This window comes from Sceloporus occidentalis, unplaced genomic scaffold (assembly GCF_023333645.1).
Source record: "Sceloporus occidentalis isolate IW3139 unplaced genomic scaffold, rSceOcc1.0.p SCAF_307, whole genome shotgun sequence".
In the NCBI taxonomy this organism is placed as follows: domain Eukaryota; kingdom Metazoa; phylum Chordata; class Lepidosauria; order Squamata; family Phrynosomatidae; genus Sceloporus; species Sceloporus occidentalis.
In genome coordinates this window covers 632,704-651,254 of record NW_028317287.1, presented here as the reverse complement: position 1 = coordinate 651,254, position 18,551 = coordinate 632,704, and the positions used below count along the sequence as shown (strand labels likewise).

At 54.1% G+C, this 18,551-nt stretch overlaps 1 protein-coding gene across 1 annotated transcript in view; it reads right to left on the bottom strand.

The window, feature by feature from the left end:
• LOC149274977 (staphylococcal nuclease domain-containing protein 1-like) overlaps positions 1–18,551 on the bottom strand; it is a 130,773-nt gene that overhangs the window by 46,937 nt on the left and 65,285 nt on the right. The window contains exon 11 of the mRNA XM_089505068.1: positions 13,010–13,099. Coding sequence (XP_089361194.1) covers positions 13,010–13,099 — 90 coding nt within the window. The remainder of the gene's footprint in view (positions 1–13,009; positions 13,100–18,551) is intronic.

The window sequence follows — 18,551 nt, the reverse complement described above, 5'->3', positions numbered from 1 at the left end:
TCCCATTTGGCCCACTGGGTGCTCCAAAGAGGAAATGATCCATGCAGGTGCCTCTCCCAAGCGCAGGTGGCCCAGGAAAGGTATCCAGCTCCATTCCAGAGGAGGGATCAGAGAGGGTGAAGCAAGAGAGATAGAGGAGGCTCCTAGCTAAGCCCCCTGGGCCAGGAGGAGGGGGCAACAGGGAGCCAGACTCTCCTCTCTCTGTTGGTCATGGAAACCCACTGGGTGACCCTGGGCAAGGCACATCCTCTCAGTCTCAGAGGAAGGCAAAAGCAACACCAGCACACCCTGGAACAAACCTCTCCAAGAAAACCCTGTGGTAGGGTCACAGTTAGACCACTGGCCAATGGGGGAAGCAGCAAACCTCTGGGTGCCCTGCAGGAAAGACGGGAAGGGAGGGAGGGAGGGAGCTAGGACAGCAAACACACTTGCCCCATTAGAGGCTAAGGAGGGAGACCCAGGGAGGCCTTTCCTAGGGTCAACTCTCACCATCCCATTCGGCCCGTCAGTCTTCCTGCTTTCCCCAAATAAAGAGGACAAAGGTCCCTGCCCCAAGGAGCTCACAATGTGAAAGGAAAAAGGCTCAGAGAAGAGCTGCCAGAAATGTGGGGGGGGGGGAGCCCCAGAAGAACTGAGGGGCAGGAAGAGGATGACCAAGCTGAACACCCCCACCCACTGCCTGCCTGGCCAGGCAAAGCCTTGCCGTTGGTAGCCCACTGCTAGACCACCGCAATGTGCGCCACATGGGTCTCCCCTGGCACCTAGTTGGGAAGGTGAGGCTGGAAGAGGAGGTGTGCCGAGCTAGCGGCTCATGGCACCTGGGACAAAGGGGGGCACTGAGCCACATTCCAAGTTTTGTTGTTGAGCCACAAAGCCCTAAATATCTCAGCTCCCCTGCACATGTCCAAGTTGGCAACAGAGAGCGGCCACGGGGCCAACAGGGAAGCAGAGACTCCTTGGTGGTGGTGCCTGCTGTTTGGGACTCTCTTCCCCATGAAGTCAGGAAAGGCAGGACTGCGTTCCTCTTCCATGGTCTATGCAAAATGCATCTGTTTGTCTGCTCAGGGATTCCTCCCCAGCTACTCTTCTCACTGCTTTCTGTTGGTTTGACTGACAGATTCTCTTAGTAATTTTACATTTTCAAAATGTACCCTCTTCCTACCTACAACTATTATGGGCCACTGGGGGAGCTGACAATATCAAGCAGTGTGCAAGTGAGGCGGACGAGCAGCACCCTCTTTACAGGCAGAACACAGAGGCCTCTGAGGCCCAGGCCTTTGGGCACCGGGTGGCCTTGAAGCGCCACCTGACCTCTTCGCCGGCCGAGCGGGTGCCTCACTCTGGCCGTCTGAGGGGAAGAGGGAGCCAGGGGCAATTGGGCCGGGTTAGGCCCAGAAGAGGCAGCCAGGAAGAGAACAAGCGAGCGCATGAGAGAACGGGCAGCGCAGGGGAGCGCGGGCAAGGACAAACCGCCCTGGCTCTGCCTGTCATGTCCAATCAGGAGGCAGCTCCAACCTCCAGGGATGGTTCTGATCATTAACGTAAAGGACTTTTTCATCGCTTAACTCAATCAAATTAATCTGAAGTGAAAAACGTGGTGCTGACAAAGGAAATATTTATAAAGCAAGTTCTGAGACATCAAAGGCGGCTGAGAGCTGGACTCCCAAGGCTGCCTCCATCGAAAAACGCAGAGCAGCGGAGACGGCAGGAAGGGTGGGCCTTGGTGCCAGGGGTGGGCGGCGCACCTGGCAAGGTCACGGGGCTCCGAAGGCAAAGGGGGGCACCGCATCACCACTCCTGGCCAATCCCCCCAAATCCTCCCTTCCAGCAAGAGCTGGAGGAGAGGCAGCACCCAGTGGTCACTCAGCAGAATGGCCCCCTGTGACCGAGCTGCCATGGGGTAATGTCATGTCCTGATATTGCCCACCAGCAGCTACCACCTCCAATGATGTGCCCTGCAAGGAGGGACTGAATGGGGGGGGGGCACCAAAGGGCAGCACTCCCTGCCTCTGCCAGCGGATGTGTGGGTCAGTTCCTCTTGCTCCCTCTCCAAGAAGGGAACAACTTCAGAGGCCCTCTCCCTCTGCAGCCCAGCCACCACTGAGGCCTGGCCAAAAGGACACTGACCAGAACAGAGGCCAAAGTGGAACATGTGGGGCTGTCTACTCCTCCTCCCTCCCAATATTATTATAATTTTATAATTTTTCTATTTCCCGCCTCTCCCTGCGGATCGAGGCGGGATCCCAACAATATCAGCAATACAGTTTACAAAATACACAACAGATTAAAAACATCATCACATAACCACAGTATACAATACAATACAATACAATACTAGTCAATGCTAGTCAGCCAGCAATATTACAGTAGGGGAAACAGTGCATCTGATTCATCTGTTTTTCCATATAATCTAAATGGGGTGGGAAACTTCCCTATAGCAGGTCGGGTTGATATGCCCGCTGGAAGAGATCCGTCTTTAATGCCTTCTAAAAGGCTTCTAATGATGTAATGAGACGGATCTCTTCTGGCAAGTTGTTCCATAATTTTGGGACCGCAGCTGTAAATGCTTTTCAGGAAGTAGTGGCCAATCTGGGTTTTTTTGTATTCCAGCAGCTTCTTCCCTGAAGTCCTGAGTGTGTGGGGCAGATTGTGTAGGGAGAGGCGTTCCCTTAAGTAACTCAGGCCCGAGCCATGTAGGGCTTTAAAGGTGACGACCAACACTTTGTATTGCGCCCAGAAGCTAATCGGTAGCCAGTGTAAAGATTTTAGTATTGGTGTAATATGGTCCGATCTTGATGTTCCCGTGACCAATCTGGCTGCAGCATTTTGAATGAACTGAAGCTTCCAAACTTGGTACAAAGGTAGCCCCATGTAGAGCGCATTGCAGAAATCTAAACAAGAAGTTACCACTGCATAAACCACTGCTTCAAGGTCTCTCCGAGCCAGGTAGGGGCGCAGCTGGCGTATCAACCGAAGTTGGTACCAAGCACTCCTGGCCACCGCCTCCACATGCGATGTTAACTGTAGAGACGAGTCCAGAAGCACTCCCAAACTGCGGACTTCGTCCTTTAGGGGAAGTGTGACCCCGTCCAGGACAGGTTGACAAATCTCCCTGGACGGTCAGCCAAGATGGGCAGGGATCTAGAGAGCAAGTCGTCTTCCTTACGCTTCCAAGCAGCTTGTCCACTTCATCAGTATTCACAAGCTCAAAGTGATCCAGTCTAACACCGTTCACGGAGTCACTGGACGCCTCTCTTATAGTTTCTCTTGTAATATTGGCATTGAGATGGACAGGTTGCTTACCTGTAACAGTATTTCTTCGAGTGGTCATCTGCGAATCATACAAATGGGTTTTACTGTGCCTGCGCAGTGCTGTTCGGAAACTTCTAGAATCACTGGGCAAAGTACACTTTGCAACATATAGAAACTTTTTGGCAGTAGCCCCGACCCCCTCCTATAAAGCCCCGGTTCCCGCTCTTTTCCCCAGTTCCAAAATTTTTCCGCCAAGTAGGCGATGCCAACAGAGCCAAATCGAGCAGGACACCGAGGGGAGGATGGGCAGGATTTGTATGTATTTGCAGATGACCACCTGAAGAAATACTGTTACAGGTAAGCAACCTGTCCTTCTTCTTCGTGGTCTCTGCGAATCATACAAATGGGTTTAGACTGACAAGCTTAGGTCAGCGGCGGAGGGAGTGTCCTGAACCCAAGCTAGGTTAACAATAGTTTTTATTCACATAATAAACCTTGAATCAGTCCAAACATGGGTCAGTCATTTTTTGTTACCTGAGGGATATCTACACAGTGTAGCATAAGGTAACCATAACAACAACACAGGTAATACAATACCTGAAAGGTAAAAACCCAGGCATATCTATACAGAAGGAACACCAAACATTGTCAGTGCCATGACATAGTCAAAAATTGAAATGCACAAACAGCATAGCAGAACAGTGCAATAAATGTACAATTGATCAACAATACGGTCAATGCAATCCCGAGACCAACACTGCCCTCCCAAAGGCTGCATCCCGTTTGGACCTGGTGTCCAACCTATAGTGCTTAATAAGAGTCAAGGGCTGGGACCAGACAGCAGCCTTACATACGTCCTCCAAAGAAATTCCTGCAAGGAAGGCAGAGGATGCTGCTACCGCCCTGGTCGCATGCGAGTGTACCCTGGCTGGAGTCGGTTTGCCCGACAGTTCATAGCAGAGATGGATGGTGTTTGCCACCCACTTCGACAGTCTCTGAGACGACACGGGTAGTCCTTTTCTAGGTTCCGAACAGCATTGAAAAAGTCTTTCGGAACGACTCGAACCCACCATCCTGTCCAGATAGAAAGCCAAAGCTCTCCGAATGTCCAGCATATGCAAGCTGCATTCCTCAGCAGTGAACGGGTTCAAGGCCAGGGTAGGCAAAACAATGTCCTGACACATGTGGAAAAGTGAAACCACCTTAGGAAGGAAGGTGATATCAGTTCGGAGCACCACCTTGTCTCTGTGGAACCGGAGGAAGGGTTCGTCCCTCCGTAAGGCACAAAGTTCCCCAGCCCGACGGGCAGAAGTGATGGCCACAAGGAAGGCAGTCTTCCAAGTCAATAGTCTCAGGTCCGTTGTGGCCAAGGGTTCAAAGGGTTTGGACTGGAGTGCGGACAGTACAACGTCCAAGCTCCAAGCTGGAGCAGGGGCCGAAACCTGGGGGTGAAGGTTATTACAACCTCTTAAAAAGTTCTTAACAAGAGGGTCCCTGAAAAAGGCAGGTAAACCATCATATTGAAAATAGGAACAAATAGCAGAAAGATAACATTTAACAGACGTGAGGCACAACCCCGCGTCCACCAATGACATCAGGAACTCCAGCACCACCGGTACCGTGACTCGGTGTGGTGGCAGGTCCCTCTCATCAAGGAAGTGAAGAAACCTTCTCCACTTGGAGGCGTAGGACCTCTGGGTCGCAGGCCTCTGCGCAGCACGGATCACCCTCTGCACCGACGGTGGGAGCGATGTCAGCGGTGGAGCCTCCACGCCACCATCGGTAGCGTGTCGATGTCTGGGTGTCGGACTCTCCCGTCTTGGAGAGTGAGGAGGTCTGGTCGCGGCTCCAGCTGGAGAAACTCGTCGTTGGAGAGGTGAAGCAGCGACAGGAACCACGGCTGTCTCGGCCACCACGGCGTGATGAGGACCGCATCGACGTCTCTCGACATTTTCGAGACCACCCTGGTGAGTAGAGGGAACGGGGGAAAGGCATAGAGCAGGGGTAGGCAACCTGTGGCCCGCGGGCTGGATGCGGCCCGGTGAGGCCTTGGGACCAGCCCCAGCCCAGTGCTGCCGCTAATTGCCGGCGGGGCCTTTGGGGGGCAATTGTCTATAGAAGCCTCAGAAACATGCATTTATATTAACATTTTTTTAAAAATCAGCAAATTTTTTCGCGTGTCCTCCATTTTTTTTTAAAAAAGTGTCTTCCATTTGAAAATGTTGTCCTACATTTGTCCTGGTTTATTTATATATTTAATTTTTTTTAAATTTAATTATTTATTTTTTGGCTTCGGCCCCCCAGTTGTCTGAGGGACAGCAACCCGGCCCCCGGCTCAAAAAGATTGCCTACCCCTGGCGTAGAGCGTCTCCCCGGACCAATCGAAGGCGAACGCATCTCCGAGGGATCTCTCGTGTCACATTCGGGAACAGAACTGGGGACAATGGCTGTTGGAGGCCGTTGCAATCAGGTCAATTTGAGGGGTTCCCCATCGACAAAACAGGTCGTAGACCGTCTCCGGATGGAGCCTCCATTCGTAGCAGGTTGAGGCGGTCCTGCTGAGCCAATCCGCCAAGGTGTTCTCGTCCCCTGGCAGGTGGATCGCCTGGAGAAGGATGTCCCTTCGGATGCACCAGTCCCAGATTCTCAGGGTGATGTCTAGGAGTGTCCTCGACTTGGTGCCTCCTTGCTTGTTGACATAGTACATCACAGTTGTGTTGTCCGTTTTGAGAAGGACCACCTTGCCCGTGATGTCGGATTCGAAGGCCTTCGGTGCTTTTTCCACAGCCAACATTTCCAGTGCGTTGATGTGGAGAGCACCCTCCTGTCAAGACCACCTCTCCCTTACGCATAAGTCCAAGAGATGGGCGCCCCAGCCTTCCATCGACGCATCTTTTGTTGGGGTCACCTGAGGTTGAGGTTGGACGAAGGGCATGCCGATGGAAACGTTGCAGGAGTCTAGCCACCACAATAGGGAAGCGGCGACGGGTCTCGGCACGGTGAGCCATCTGTCTGGAGGGTCCGTCATGGGATCGAAGACTGACAGGAACCATGATTGGAGCGGCCTGAGCCGTAATCTCGCCCATGGGGTTATGAACGTAGTGGACGCCATGTGTCCCAGGACAACCTGGATGTCTCTGGCCCTTATTCTCCTGTGGGACCGGACAGCCTTTACCGCAACCGACAAAGCCAGGAAACGGTCCTGAGGCAGGTACGTGGTGCATTCTTCGGAGTCGAAAATGGAGCCGATGAAACGGACCTGCTTGGCCGGAACCAGGTGAGACTTCTCTAGGTTGACAACCAGCCCCAAGTCTGACAGGAGGTGCAGCGTGAAGCGGATGGCGTCCTGAAGCTCTTCTTGCGAGAGGGCTGCAAATAGCCAGTCGTACAGGTACGGAAAGACCCTCAAGCCCTTCTGGTGGAGGTAGGCCACCACCGGGGCCATGCACTTCGTGAAGACCCTCGGAGCCATGGCCAAGCCGAACGGGAGGACGTTGTATTGGTAGGCGACGGAGCCTATGATGAAGGCGAGGAATTTACGGTGGGACTCTTGAATCCCTACATGGAAATAAGCGTCCTTGAGGTCTACCGTCGCAAACCAGAGGTCCTGGTGAAGCAAAGGCAAAATGGAAGCTAAAGTTACCATGCGAAAACGTTGGTATTGCAAAAAGGAATTAAGTTCCCTTAAGTCTAATATGGGCCTGATTCCACCATCTGACTTCGGTACCATGAAGTACCTGGAGAAAAAAGCCCTAGACAATAATTCAGGAGGCAAGGGCGATATAGCCCCTTTCTGGAGGAGAGAGCGCACTTCGTCGAGAAGGGTGTCCGAGGGGGCGGTTGAAATAAAAGCTCCGGTGGGAGGGAGCTCTTCGAACTCGAGGGTGTAGCCCCTTTGGACAATGGTCAAGACCCAAGAGTCGGTAGTGATGGAGGCCCATACAGTGGCAAAGGGCCGAAGAATGTTCAAAAAATAGGGGCTAGGCAAAACGAAGTGAGCAGCGGGGCTTCATGCCCTTTTCTTAGACTGGTCGGTATCCTGCCTCCGAGACTTGCAGTATTTGGGGGGGGTAAGCCCGACAACCAGAAAAAGAATAATAATAATAATAATATGTTTTATTTATAGACCGCTATTCCGCGATGATCATAGCGGTGTACAGTAAAATCGTAATACACGAAGAAGAGGATTGGGATGGGTACCTCTGTCGTTGGGAGCCCTGCTGGTTGAACTGGCGGTCCTGGTAGAATGGTCTCTGGGACTGACCTTGTTGGTGATGCCAGGGACGGAGTTGCTTGCGGAACTGGGGAGTGCCGGGGGCGGACATGCCATGCTTCCTAGCCGCTGCCTTCATCCCAAACGTTCTGTTTAGTTTGTCATCCGTGTCGGCGTGGAAGAGTCCTGAGTCATCAATGGGCATCTCCTCGACTGCGGCACCAACGCCCTGATTTAGGTCCGATCCGCGGAGCCAGGCATGTCGCCGCAGCGCGATGGAAGCTGCCATGGCTCTACCGGTGCACTCCGCCACATTCCTGGATGCAGTGATCAACCAGCTCCCGATCGAGTGGGTTTCGTCCCTAATCTCCGCCAAAGTGCGTTGGGCATCATCAGGAACATCTGGGATGATCAGAGATATTCCTTCCATGAGGGTCTGGACGTAGGCCCCCATACAGGCCGTATAATTTATGGCCTTGACTGCCAACGCCGAATAAGCCTTCCTTGCGAGGGCATCGATCTTCTTGGCCTCCTTGTCCAAGGGGAGCGAAGATTGCCGCTGAGTTGAGGTGTGTTGGGCTCCCTCGACGATCGCGGAATTCTGGCGAGGATGAGAGGTCAGCCAGGGGGTGTTTGGGGAAGATACCCTGTAGAGCGACTCTATCTTGCGCAGTGGTCCCAGCAAAGACGCGGGAGCGTCCCATGAGCGTTTAACCAGGGACTCCAGCAAATGCAAGAACGGTATCGACGGTGGTGTCTGCACCCGACCTTGGACTCGCCGCTCGATTGGATCCTTGGCCACCTCCTCGGGATAGGCCAGTTCAATGTCCAAGGCGCTGGACATCTTAATGACGTGCTCGCTGAAGGTCCGCACGTCGTCGGTTGGTGAGGCTGGCTCTGGTTGACGGAGGCCCAATGAAAGGTCGTCCGCCCGGTCCTCATCCTCCGATGGGGCGTCGGATTCGGCAGGAAGATCCGGCTCCAAGTCCAAGAGAATGGTCTCCACCGCAGTTCTCGCCCTGGGTTGTACTGTCCCACGGCGAACTGGAGAGTGAAGGCAGGCTGCAACACGAGACGTCACATCCTCTCGGTACCGATCATTCCTAGGAGGAAACTTAAGCATGGCCACGTCCCTGGGTACTGCCATGTAAAATCTGTCGGACTCCGAATCATAGAAGTAGTCCTCAGCCTCTGGGTCCTGCACTGGTGAGGGCGTAGGCGATCTCATCCGAGCCTGCGAGTGTGAGGGTGACCTCCTCCTGTGGGAACGGGACTCCTCATCCAAGTCAATATAAGGAACGGTCGTGGAGGCTGAGGGCTCGGTAGCGGTCGGCTGGCCAACCCCGACAACTGCACCATCGGTAGCGGCGAGTCCCTTTTGGATAGGCTCGTCCTGGGGAAGGCGGCGCTTTGAAGCACATCACCGTTCGGGGGACGCCGGCCGGTGGTCCCTGGGCAGCGGAGAACGGGATCGGGAACATGGGCGGCCCCGATTGACATCTTTTTCAGTCCTGGCTCCGGAGCGGGACTTGGCGGGATCCCAGGTCTTAGCTTTTTTGGCAGCTGGAGTCTCTAGAGTGGAGTCAACAGTGGACGAGGCCCTCTTTTTGGAGTAAGCTGAATCCCGCGGTGTGTCAGGCGGGAAGAATGGAATGGGCATATTGGCGATCTTCGCGCCTGACTTGCCCTTGCCGTCAGTACCAGCCTTCGCGCTGGAAGACCCTGAGCCATCCACCTTGGTGGTTGCAGTGCGGTCCTTAGGCATCTTGCCATCCTTGGAGGGCTTTTCACTGCCCTTGAGCATCTTAGGGCGTGGATCCAATGATGCAGCTGGCCCGCGGGACTTATGACCAGTGGCTGCCCGCTTAGAAGTCGTCGCCTCCTCCCGGACCAAAGCTGACGGGGTGGAAGGGACCCCAGAATCCAACTTTTGAGGTTGGGAGGTGGCACTGGGTCTCGAGGAACCACGGGCCACAGTGGGGGCTGGGACGGTCCGTCCGATATCATGGGCCGCTGAGGCCAAGGCCGGTGGAGCGCTAGCCGGACTAGCATGGGGAGGAGCCGGAGGGGCCGTGGCGGATGCAGAAGGAGCCGATGCAGGACGGGGTCCCCTTCCTGGATCTTCCCTTGGGCAATCGCAGAGGTAAGACAGGATTCCCGATTCTTTCTGGCCTGGGAGGACATGGACTTACACAGCAGGCAAGCCTTGGCATCATGGTCCTTTCCCAGGCAGAGAAGACACGAAGAGTGTGGGTCCTGGACGGGGACCTTTCCCCCGCAGACATCACATTTCTTGAAAGGTGGAGACATCTTCACGGAGTCGACAGCAGAGAGACGAAATCCAAACTCGAGGTCAACAGTCCAGCAGGTCAAAGTACACGGGGGAAAGTAGAGAAAGCGAAGTCCAAGACAGTCCGAGTCAAAAAACCAGAAAGCAGTGATTCAACGAGCAAAACTAGCAAGAGCGATGTTCCAAACAGCAGCCAAGTGCGGCGGAAAAATGGAACTGGGGAAAAGAGCGGGAACCGGGGCTTTCTAGGAGGGGGGCAGGGCTACCGCCAAAAAGTTTCTATATGTTGCAAAATGTACTTTGCCCAGTGATTCTAGAAGTTTCCGAACAGCACTGCGCAGGCGCAGTGAAACCCATTTGTATGATTCACAGAGACCACGAAGAAGAACAGCCCTTATCTGAGAGATTTTATCTGCAAAAAAGTCATTGAATGAGTCACAGCAGGCCTTGGTGGGTTCTAAAAGTGGGTTCAGGGTGGGAGGTTGTTGAGTCGGCTCTTTAACCACCCTGAACAGCTCTGCTGGACGAGACTCTGCTGATGCAATTCGAGCAGCATAGAATGAGTTCTTTGCTGCATCGATTGCCACTCCATAAGCGCAAAGGAAGGCCTCATGGCATGTCTTGTCAGATAAGCGGTGGTGTCTCTGCCAATGGCGCTCTAGTCATTGCGCAGCTCGCTTCATTTTTTGAAGATCTTGAGTATACCAAGGTTTTTTGTTAGAAGCGAGCTGGAAAGGATGCTTCGGAGCAATAGTGTCTATAGCCCTGGTAAGGTTGTTATCCCAGGTATCAACCAAGGCCTCGACAGAATCACCGTCTTTCCCAACCATAAAACCCTCTAGGGTCTCTTGGAACCTTTTGGGTTCCATCAGCCTTCAAGGGCGGACCATTTTAATAGGTCCTCCACCCCGAGGGGGGTCTGGATAGTAGCCCTCAGTCCCACCCTGACCAAGTAATGATCTGTCCATGACAGGGCGGTGGTTTGAATTACCTCCGCCCACGGATGTTCCTGATCTGTAGTAAAGACCACATCGAGTGTATTACCAGCACAATGTGTTGGACCTGAGACTATCTGGGACAGGCCCATGGTAGTCATGGAAACCATGAACTCCCGAGCTGCGCCTGTTGGATCTGATACGCCAGCCTCGAAAGGGATGTTGAGGTCCCCCAGGACAAGAAACCTGGGAGACTCCAACACCAGTTCCGAGACCAGCTGCGTCAGCTCGGCCAGGGAGTCTGTTAGGCCACGGGGTGGAGGGCAGACCAACAGGATCCCCAAACTGTCCCTAGTCTTCAAAGTCAGGTAAATACACTCAATGTGGTCAGTCTTCCGGATAGGTTTCCTAGTCAAGGTGATGGCACATCTATGGACCAGAGCAACTCCTCCCCCTCGCCCACTTTCCCTCACCTGTTCCTTAACGGTGAACCCAGCTGGGAGGGCCTTAGCCCAGGTCACGCTGCTATCATCTCCCAGCCAGGTTTCCGTAAAGCAGGCCAGGTCGGCTTTTTCATCCCCTAAAAGATCGTATATTATGTGGGATTTGTTTTTAACGGACCTGGCGTTGCAAAGGAGCAATGTGAGGGTTTGTGGTATGGTTGGGTCGACCCACGGTTCCTTTGGGCTAACAGGGGAGTGGAAGGTGAGATAGATTTTAAGCATCAATCTCGTCTTCCCTTATGTTTCATCCTCGCCCTGTTAACGCTATATCTCCCATTGCCCCACACAGTACTAATTAGTATAATACCGCTACAGTCCATTCTATTAGCATTCTCCCTGTCTATAGTGTCAGCTCCCTTTCGTCTCCACTTTTGTCTTTTAGACTGTAGGCCTGAGGGCAGAGACCAAGCAGTATGTCTAAGGAAGGGAGCGTGGGGAGGCCTGAACCTTCAGGTGCAGGTAGTAGTGTCAGTGAGAGGCGCTGGGGGTGCAGACCGCGCTGGGTGACATCCCGAAAGGAGGTGACACCCGGCTGGTCCTCCGCCCCCTCTGGGGCTCGCTGCTGCCGTGCAGGCCTTGTGCTGCCTTCCCCGGAGCCCCCTGGATGCTTCCTGGCCTTTCCCCGAGGAGTGCAGGGCTTCTGCAGCCCTCCCTGAGGTTACTCCCTTGGAGCACAGATGGCATCTCCGGCTGTGGGCTCACGCTTTCACACGCACCAAAACTGTGCCAGAAGTTGCGCACCAGCAGTCCCCCCCATGTGTGGCCACACCGGGTGACACCAACCCTAAGGACGCTACTGGGTGGAGGGGAGAGCCCACTGAGGAGCCTGGCTAGGGAGCCAGGAGCCGCCACTCGAGACTCGCAGGATGGTTCAAGACCACGCACCACACAGGAGGATGGGCACATCCGTTTTGCCGAAAGGCAGAAACGGGGTACCATACACCCACAGCAAGCAGCAGGAACACCCCAGGAAGGACACCACCATCCTAGGCAAGAAAGACACTGGCCTCTTAAAATGGAATGGACACCAAGGTGTCCTGTGGCACCTGAAAGACTATGTAGGGCAGCAGCCTCTCCCTGGATTGATCCCACACGATTCACCCCATGGCCATGCAGCCCCTGTGCAGATGAAGCCCTACCACCTGAGTCCTGTGCACCCCACTTATGGACAGGGGTTGCCCCCTTTCCCCGGAGGTTAGGGGGTCTGCAGCCCCATCCCAGCCTGGCCAGGCAGGCACAGGGGGAAGGAGGCCAGTTCTGTTCTGCTTCTGCCGCCGACCAAGACAGAGAGGAGCCCAGAGGGGAAGAGCCAGGCTGCTGCCAGAGAAGATTACGGAGGGAGCCTCACGTCAAGGACAGAACAGGCAGGCCCTCCAAAGATATTTGCCCATTTGCTGACTGCTCCACGCGCTCAACTGCACAAAGAACCTCACGGCGCTGCAATATTTATCACCCAGAGCATTCCCATGGATTGTTAATGAGTGGCAAGGCAGGACGGCTCCAAAAAGCAGCGCTGGAAGCTACACAGAACTCCTTCTCCACAGAAAGCAGCACAAACAAAAGGCTGCCCAGTGGCGGTGCCAGCGGCTGCGGGAGCACTAAGCACTGATTTCCTGCTTCTGCAGAAGCTCATGGTCTACGCCTGCATCGGAAAGGGCCCTCCTCATGGGCAACACACAACCCTCCGGAAAGGGCCCTAAATCGGAGCCCAATGGCCGAGGAACAGAAGGAGAGTCAGGCGGAGGCAAGGGGGGAAGCCAAGGGCAGCAATGGGGGTTCCCCTCCCTGGCCCATGTTCCCCAGGGCTGCCACTCACCTTCTTGCCAATCAGCTTCTTGCGCAGGAACTCCCGGGCCTCAAACATGTAGGGGATGTCGTAGAGCGGGCGCAGCTTCCGGTTCTTGTCCTGAGGAGAGAGAGCAGGGCATTCGGGTCAAAGGCAGTCCCCTTCTGGCCCAGAGTGGGCACCCCTTTCGCCCCAGGCACAGCCCAGCACAGTCCCAAAGGTGACTTTGCCAAGGATGCAGTTGGACACGTTATATATTGTTTTAAAAGCGTGTCCTTTCCAGCCTCTCTGTGACATTGTTCCATCCAATTGCTGTTGCAGAACCAGAAACACAGACCTGGGTGAGGAGGTGCCATTATGTCCTCAAAAGGAGGAAGAAGATTACCCCACAGAACTGCCCAAGGATGCCCCCTTCTCAGCCTTTACCACCAGCATTTCTGCCTCCTGCAACCATGCTCTGGAGCCTGCCCATTGCCCCAGTGCCACCCGCCGTATGTCCGGTGTGGGGTAACCCTTGGTCTGGCCACAAAAGGATTCTGCTTATGCACAAAAGGAAACCCCAGCAAGAAGTGGATGGGTGCCAGCGAAAATGGAGAGATCCATGGGTCCTATCTTGTTGCCCACCTGCACCAGGCACATCTCCATATTTCAGGAGACAAAGAAACGGAGACCTTGCCCAACACAATGCAGTTCCTTGTAGATAAAAGCTGACATAGGAACAGGAGGAGGCTTGGCCACCCATGATTTTGGGAACCCTCTCCTCAGTGTATTTGCACATGCAAGAACCCAGAGTCTGACACTCTTCCAAACCCCTGCAAGCATTACTCCCTGGCTTTCTCTGGCATGCAGACCTTTTGCCAGCAAGCCGCATGAGATCGTGGGACAGGAGGAATCCTTCCCTCTCTAAATCTATTAATTTCCCTGATAGGCTGGCGCATGTAGCAGCTAGGATGTGTCCCCTCTGCCTTTAGTTCCCTTCATCCTATGGAATCCCATGGCTTTGCAGCTCAGGGAGGAGCGCTTTGGGTTCTCTGACAGACAGTGGCTCTCCTGCCTTCCCAAATGACAGGGTCCCTGGCTCCACTGGGGCTAGCATTGCCCGGTCTGGTAACTCATGGTGTCACACCCACACCCACTGACCTCCTCCCACACCGCACCATGCAGAATCCATAGTAATGCTGTTTGTGATAAAGTTACTCATAAATGGTAACGCCCGTGTATCACTGAATTGTTGTGACATAAACAACTTGCACAATTAAATTATACTTTTAAATTACAATACCATATGCACAACCTAAATGTACTTACATGTGCATTGTATTCATATGGTTAAAGTGAGAATTAGGCAAAATGTGATGTTTTTAAAGAAAATCTACAAGTCCTCTCCATTCTCCTCCCTGAACCTTGTCCTTCTCACGCCACCCCCAGCGCTTCAAAGGGATGCAGGCGAACATCACGGCCTTTTTCTGCCCAAAGGGAGATGTTTGGGGAGCAGTGCTGACATCCTTCTTAAAGTATCACCTGGTGAGGACCAAACTCCCCGTGCTGCCCTCGTGACCTATGGGGAAGCTCTGGCCAGAGGACCTATAAGTGTGGCGCGTGCAAGGGCCCTGGGCCACGCTGGGTCTGGAAAGAGGCAGGCAGACTTTGAGGGTCTCAGCACCACTTTCTGCACCACATTTGGGGTCCCAAAGGCTGGCTGTGGGGAGGGCCACCCCTTTCTCCTCTGGCTGTTTGGGGAGGCCTCCGCGTGGCCAGGCGTCCCTTCTTGGCAGTATCTTAAAAGGAAGGGTCCCACCAAAGTCCACTGGAGTCGCTGTCAGGGATGATGGGAGTTGTGGCTCTTCACCTCTGGCCTGGAACTCACCACCTGGTTGTGCACCACGCTGACCAGTTTTGGCCAGTTGTTAAAGCTTTGCAAGAGTTGCAGAGAATAGGCTGAAGACCCTGACAAACTCTCCAAGCCTTCTCACTCTTGCTTCCACAGAAGTCTTCACCCTTCTTCACCAGGGTCCTGCTGGTTCTTGTAGCTTCACCCAAGACACCAGACAACTCAGTAGTCTTATATAAAAGATCTACTTTATTCTACTATATACACAGCTCCAAACTATCCAACAATACTCAACTCCTCACTCTCCAATCCACTACTACTACCCACTGCTACTACCCACAAAACATACTGGGATTCATAGTCATTATTATAGTCAAACCAAGGTACCACCTACTGTGGTCTGTTTCCACCCAGTAGGCGTGTACATCATTCCCATTGGTTCTCTTGTTTCTATCCAGATTAGATGATTTCATCATCTCATCCTTGACCACTTTACAATTGTCAGGTGTGTCCAATTATTCACTATGCATTTCTTGTCCTTGGCACTCAGGACTTGCTAATTCTATTACCATGTACACCTGTGTGGTTCTCCATTGGCTTCTGCTGAGTCACTCTGACTCTCACATACATGTTTTATTTCAATCACTGTATGTCCCATGTTGCTTTTTCCTTAACAGTCGCTCACCCCACCTCCTCCTTGTTCCACTTTCTTTTGTACTGAAACCTAAAAAACAAACTGCCAATGGCCTCTTCTCAGCCTGTGTCTATGCCTCCATGTGTGCATGTGATTCCCCTGACCATTTTTAAGTCCAAAAATGTGGGTTTTCATCTAAACACTCTCAGTGTGCAGTGTGTGCCTTTGGTCTGACATGTGTGCAGGGTATGCATGCTCCATATGACATTTCTTTGCTCTATAGATGCTGCCTTTCATTTCAAAGCTTTACAAACAAATATGTGCAGTAATTCTAATAAACCTTCGCTGTTTCTTTGGAAATTACTGCCTCCTCCTTCCTCCGAACACAGCAACCCTTCCAAGGCTGCTCACAGACACGGGTCTCAGGGAGAAAGAAATGTGCCCATCACACGCAAGGACCACCTTCTGGGCCCTTTCTTAAAAGGGTCACCCGAGAGGAGAGGAGGGGCATGGCCTGCCAAGAAGGTGCCTGGTCTCTGTGCCATGCCAAGCTTCCTGGGGGTGCCCTCAAGAGAACTTCCCTCTGGGATCCATCAGCCAAGGCAGGTGGTCTCTGCCAATGCGCCTCCTCCACATTCTTGGCACATGCAGCTCTGGCCTTTCCTCTACGGCCGGCAGCATCCCACAAAGACACTCAGCCTCGTCCGATGCAACTCTTCCAAACAGCCCCCCATAGCAGCCAGCATTCACCCCCCAGCCTCACCTCTGGAGGAACAAAGGTCCACTCCAGGCCCTTTCCATTTCTTCCAACCAAAAGGGGGCCAGCTAGACCTTGGGGGCAAAGTTGCTCTTCTTACACCACAAAGAGAGTCGGGGGGGTGGGGGGGAGAGATCTGGTCCCCTGCTGACATCTTTGGCAGCAGCCCCCGGCTCCTCCTCCAGCCCAGCTGCCCTGGCAACCAAAGCATCACCTGGTTTCATCCATACCACCCAAAGCAGAACCTAGCCCTCCTGGACCCCCTCTTTTTTGGCCAGGCCCATGCCGGACTGGTCCCATGCTGCTTGAGAAGGGAGAAGGCCTGGCCAGGCTGCCTCTGCCATGTGCTCCCCATCTCAGCTGCCAGCCTGCCAAGCTCCCATTATGGGTGATTCTCTCTGACAGCTCAAGGGGCAAGCCTCCAGCCACAGCCACCGTCAGAGGCCAGAGACTGGACTGCCCCCCACCCCCAGCCAGGATGATGGCCTCTGGAGCCGCACCCCGGAGCCAGGACTGAGGATGGCACGTTCGCCACGCAGCTTGGCTGGCTTGGGCTACAGAAGGGTTCCTTCCTGCAATGTCACCCAAAGACAAAAAGAGGCACTTCTGCACCCACACCTTCCCTCCCAGGGACCCAGGAAGCCTACTGAGGGGAGATGCCAACCCAACTGTGCCCACCACTGTCAGCACACAGGGATAACCCTCCACATGCCAACATCTCTGGGAAAGTATCTCCCCACACCTCAAACCTCCTCCAGGGCTGCTGCATCTCAGTCCAGCAAGAGTCCACTGGCAGGAGGGAAACCCTGCAGAAGGTGCCACTGGAAGGTGGCTTGGCTGAAAGGGAGAACGGAGGAGCATGGGAAAAGAGGCGGGGGACCTTCCTCCCATCAAAGACAGGCTGCAGCCAAATCAGGGCCGTTTGTTCTCCCTGTTATTTCAAAGACCCAAATCAGAGCTCCATCTTGGGCTGACAAAGCAGCTGTGGGAGCGAAAGGTGCCGGGAGTGAAAGCAACTCAGGCTGGAGCCCAGCCAGTCTGCTCGCAATGCAGGTGTTCCAGCCCTCTGAGAAGCACATGGGCAAGATACAGGTAGCTGGGTGGGGGGGTTCAGGGTGGGTACCCCCCAAAAATGACCCCGTTCCCCAGGCAGGCTGCACAGTTGCAGCCGCCCTCCCCGAAAGGAGGCTGACACCAGGAGGCAGGAAAGGCCATTGGGACGGGGTTCTGGGTGGACATTGATGAGAGCATGGAAAGACCAGCCTCCATCTGCCCACAGGCCTCTCCAAAGGATGGAGTGCCAGAGCGCCAAAGAGACAGGGCACCAGCCAAGGAAGGCTAAAGGGATGCAGCTGGCATTATGAAAGCCACGTGGCTCTCTTGGGCCCAAGGGCTTGCTGGCACATTTGCCCCAAATTACAGCACCCCAGGTGGTGGAGACAGCCCTCCCGGGGCAGAGGAACAGCAACTGAGCAGCCAGCCAGCTGGCAGAGGATGGGGTCTCTGGCGGGCAGGTGGGCAGGAGTCCTGGCATGAGGCCAGGGACCCTATGGGGAACTGAGAAGTCCAGGAGAAGTGGGCCTCTGCCCAGCTCGGTGCCAACACAGGACCAGCCTTGAGTTGAAAGGGCACCAGGGAAGCTGGTGGAAGTCCAGAAGCCACAGCCGAGAAGGAAAGGGGTGGAGGATGAGGGCGCCTTACAGACCCAAAAAGTAGAGGGACTGAATAATGGCCAAATGGGAGGGAGGATCCAGGCGGGAAGCTTGGCACACCCCGCCCTTTGAAAGGATGCAAGCAAAATGGAGGAGATCTGTCCATCTGTGCCAGGGAACAGACAAACTGCAGCCACCAAAATAGTTGTTGCTGCTGAGGTTTTTAAGGCCTGGTTACTACTGGAAATATTGGTGTTAAGGGCAGGAGAAAATGTGGGGGGTGGCAGAGGATTGAAAAGTGTGCAATCCTCCCTTTCCTCCCGCAGTCTACGCTTACTTTGCCACTTTAGGAACGTTAAACAGTGATGCCAACTTTAAAGGGATGCTGAAATGTTACTGCCACTTTATGATTACAGGATCACTTCCCAAACCTTTTCCTCTGAAGCGTTCCATCTGTTTGAGCATGGCACTGCCGAGGCGTGCCTACTTGAGGCTGTGCGCCAACAGCACCCCCGGGCTCTGCCATGCTGCTGACAACTGGCATTTCCCAGCCTCCGTGCCATCGGTCCCCTCCCTGCTGAGTGACAGAGCGCAGGCACCCAGAAAGAGAAAGCAGCCCTGCATGCCTCTCCGCAGCAGGGCAAGGCCAAGCAGGCCACAGATGGGGACACTGGCCATGCTCTCCACACAGCCCCACC